General features: G+C 40.5%; 1 protein-coding gene across 1 annotated transcript; it reads right to left on the reverse strand.

Moving 5' to 3' along the window:
• Positions 1 to 746: 746 nt before the first annotated feature.
• Positions 747 to 2,525, reverse strand: LOC121783371 (E3 ubiquitin-protein ligase MARCHF8-like). Its single transcript, XM_042181426.1, has 2 exons — positions 1,791 to 2,525; positions 747 to 1,157 (listed from the first exon to the last, which is right to left on the reverse strand). Exons 1-2 carry the CDS (start codon positions 2,132 to 2,134, stop codon positions 938 to 940), a joined length of 564 nt encoding a protein of 187 aa, XP_042037360.1. The 5' UTR covers positions 2,135 to 2,525; the 3' UTR covers positions 747 to 937.
• Positions 2,526 to 3,815: the final 1,290 nt, after the last annotated feature.

Genomic DNA, 3,815 nt, shown 5'->3' on the forward strand with positions numbered 1-3,815 from the left:
GGGGAGTTGATACGATCCCTATATCTTAGTATTTAGTTATCTTTTGATTCACTATATCTTTCCATATATTGTTTTCTTGGTCAATAAGTTAGGGTAGTAATTCTAGTATTATATATAGGATAGATTGTTATCATTTTAGGCAATGAATGAAATACAATATTATTTGAGCCCTAAAGAGTCTCACGGTTCCCTCACTTCTGACGCCGCTGCCCGACGGGAAGCCCCGCGCACAGCCTCCTAGATTTATCTGAACTTGATCTTGAGCTGCCCGACGGAAAGGTTTCCGCGCACAGCCAAATCTTGCCTCCGCCGATCCTACGATTGAACGCCGGAGAGGTTATCGATCGCCGAGTATCCTCGTCGATCATAGTTAAGGGAAAAGCTCCTTATCAAACATTAAATATCGGACCCACTGCATGGAATGTGTCGTTATGCTTATTTGTACAATAGTAATATTTAATTTATATATTGTTAATGAATCGTACATGATCCTTAGTTTTGAGGGTTAATATCATTTTTAGAGAAAAGTTTGTATACTTCGATAAAATACACCGCATTTTCAACTTTGACAAAATTGGACCTAATAAAGAGAATTCATTGTTTAAGTTGAATAGCCGCATGGAAAATCGAAGAGTTGAGGGAAATGATGATTAAATAACTAAGTTCATATTCTAGGCAAATCAGTTGATAAGATACACCTTTATTTATCATGTATTAGAGGAAGTTTGTGCAAATTATATGTAGCATTTTAACTGATGAACAATCGATATATGTATTACACCAAAAAACACTCGTTCATTGAAAAAAGGTACAAAAAATCTACGAGAAGAAGACTATGCAAACCACGCCAAAGTATAAAATAAGAGAGAAGGAAAATGGTGGCCTATACCTTAAAAACTGTCAAAAACGACCAAGAACCACGTTCAAACTGGTCTCGTCACAACATATTTACACGGAAAAACCATGGGAGGACGAACGCTATTACCAGACATGCCATCAAGAAGTTGCACAACGGCTGCCTGCTCAAGCACCTTCTGCCCCCACCTGATGGTCCAGACTCTGTCTCCCTAGTTTGAGACTCGCTCCATTCCTCCATGAACCGAATGTCCCCCACACCACTAATGTTCTTTGCAGTCTCACCGCATATCTCACACATTCTGCAAGCAAGAGTTGAAGCAAATTATGTAAAACCTAACACCAAACGCCCATATCTCAGTCACAAGGTTAGATTTCTTCGTTTGACGAAGTAGCAAAGATATACAAGCATGGAGAAATAAATCATCTTTGCACAAAATCTTCATCAAACAGAGCCATGTTTATGGCATATTAGGCTTCTCCTCCTCTGAATTACAATTAGGACTTCCTTGATTCAAGAAACATCTCCATCAAAATGGCGAAATCACAGTGCCGATACTCAGAAGGCTGGATTATAGACCACCACGGTGCTAGACATAACTCATATCCGAATCAATTGAGACGAGTGCACTATCAAGAACTATGAATATTCATATGGAAAGTTCACATTAAGAGATTGTATACACAAGGATCAAATGGTGAAAAGCTCTCAAGATCTGCAACAATTTATTTGATCAACTCATTGCCAAATCCATTGTAAAAGATATCAGTCAAGCAAACTACAGTTTCCCCCCTCTCTCTCTCCTCACGCACACACAAAGTGCAGAACTAATTTAGTTCAATCAAGCATGGATCAACGAGATTCAACATAACAGAAAACTTCTCCAACAGTTAATCAACAGTATTAATCAAAATTTGAATAGATTGAAACTCACCTATTTCCTCTGACTCTAAACCAAGCTTCGGCGCAATGCAAATGAGCAACACCGAGCTCCCCTTTGCATCCACACCCAAGCTCAGTCAACTCCACCGAATTCTTCCCACTCTCCTTCGCATTCAAATGGCATATTCTACACACTCTCTGATTATCCCCTGAAAATCCATCGCATTTCACGTCGATTACATGGGAAGGACATTTGCTATCCGCTTCAATTTTCGATTTCGCGTTTGAATCACCAATTTCATTGGAACTCGCAGCCTCAGAATTGCTTGAATTCGATTCCTCATCGGATCCGAATTGATCGCCTCTCTGATTGATCTCTCGCAGCTCGTGATCCATCGAATATAATTTTCAAAAAATAACAGTGAAAATGGGGAGCTAATCAGTAATCAATGCAGGAATTGGTATTCAGCGAAGCACAGCAATAGCAAGCGTGATTAAAAAGGGGGTGGAATAACATATGCGTCTGATTAGGGGTCTCGGAATTTCTGCGGCGAAATCGACATCGTTTACAGCTGCTTCTTCAAATTCTTCAGTTGACAGTTGACAGTTGACTCAGTCAACAATCTCTCTCTGTGACTGTGTGTAGAATAGATTACAAAGAGTGTGTAGAAATCGAAGAGAGCGTATGCAAATACAAAGGAGGATTCTGGCTTTTCCATCAACGAACGGTACGGCCACGGCTTGCCTGCTTCTCCAAGAAATTCTCTCTCTTCTCAATCCTACTTGCCTCTCTGTATCATTCAATTAAATTTATTTATGATATGATCGCTGATTAGAATATTAACTTTATTATTTTATTAATAAGACTATTCTCCTTCATTTATTATTTCATCCATCCCATATTCCTTACATTTCTCTGAGGTTTTATAGTTTCCTTTTAACCCTTAAGCCTTAGAGTATCCACAACCGTGCTCTTGCCAACGAGCACGGTTGTGGGTCCGACACCACTTTTTCTGTCTGCTCTTAGGCAAGAGCACAACACTCACAGCCGTGCTCTTCTGCAAGGACGAGCACAAGGGTCCCACCATTCTATTATTCAATTTAAATAAAAATATTTCCACAAAATTAAAATACATTAAACATACCCGGAATAATATTACAAAATACATTAAAAATTAAAAATTACATAATTAAAATCTTAAAAAATAAAAATTAAATAATTAAAATCATAAAAATTACATAATTAAACTCCTAAAAATTAAAAATTACATAATTAAATTCATAAAATTAAAAAAACCCACTACTCGTGGCAGAATTTCGCCCACATGTGATTGATTAGGTCTTCTTATAGCTCAACGTGGGTTCGGGTATCGCGCATTGTGTGCCTTGTTTCGATCCTCTCACCCACCGTCGTACGCACACCTCGGCGTGGGGGAGACCTCGCGCTTGAGCTTCCGGCTTCATCCTCTTCATAAAAGCTAGCCGCCCTCGGTCCTTCGTCGGCTATAATCATGTTGTGTAAGATAATACACGTGTACATGATGTCGATGATATTTTTCTTGTACCACAGCCGAGATGGGGCCTTCACAATGTTGAATCGGGCTTGAAGGACCCCAAAGGCTCTTTCGTCGTCTTTCCGCGAGGACTCTTGACGCTGCGGAAAAAAACCCATCTCGGGTCTTGCGGGTTGCTGAGCGTCTTCACGAAAGTTGACCACCTTGGGTAGATACCATCGGCGAGATAGTAACCCATAGTGGTATACATTTCAGTTGACGTTGAAGTCGATCACCGGTGCTACACCATTCAACACATCATTGAAAATGGGTGAAGAATAGAGCATGTTCAAGTCGTTGTTGGATCCGGCAAAACCGAAATATGCGTGCCAAATCCATAGGCGGTAGTCGGCGACCGCTTCAAGGATAAGTGTTGGGCCGCCGCCTTTGTGGCCGCTTAAGTGTTGCCCCCTCCAATCAGTCGGGTAATTCTTCCACCTTCAATGCATGCAGTCAATGCTGCCAAGCATACCGGGAAATCCATGGACTGATTCGTGAAGACGAAGCAACCGTTGGCAATCATC

This window comes from Salvia splendens, chromosome 21 (assembly GCF_004379255.2).
Source record: "Salvia splendens isolate huo1 chromosome 21, SspV2, whole genome shotgun sequence".
NCBI classification, from domain to species: Eukaryota; Viridiplantae; Streptophyta; class Magnoliopsida; order Lamiales; family Lamiaceae; genus Salvia; species Salvia splendens.

Coding starts and splice junctions, on each gene's coding strand:
- LOC121783371 (XM_042181426.1), bottom strand. CDS start 2,134: ATGGATCACGAGCTGCGAGAGATCAATCAGAGAGGCGATCAATTCGGA. Junction 1,158..1,790: donor TTTAGAGTCAGAGGAAATAG/GTGAGTTTCAAT, acceptor TCTTGCTTGCAG/AATGTGTGAGATATGCGGTG.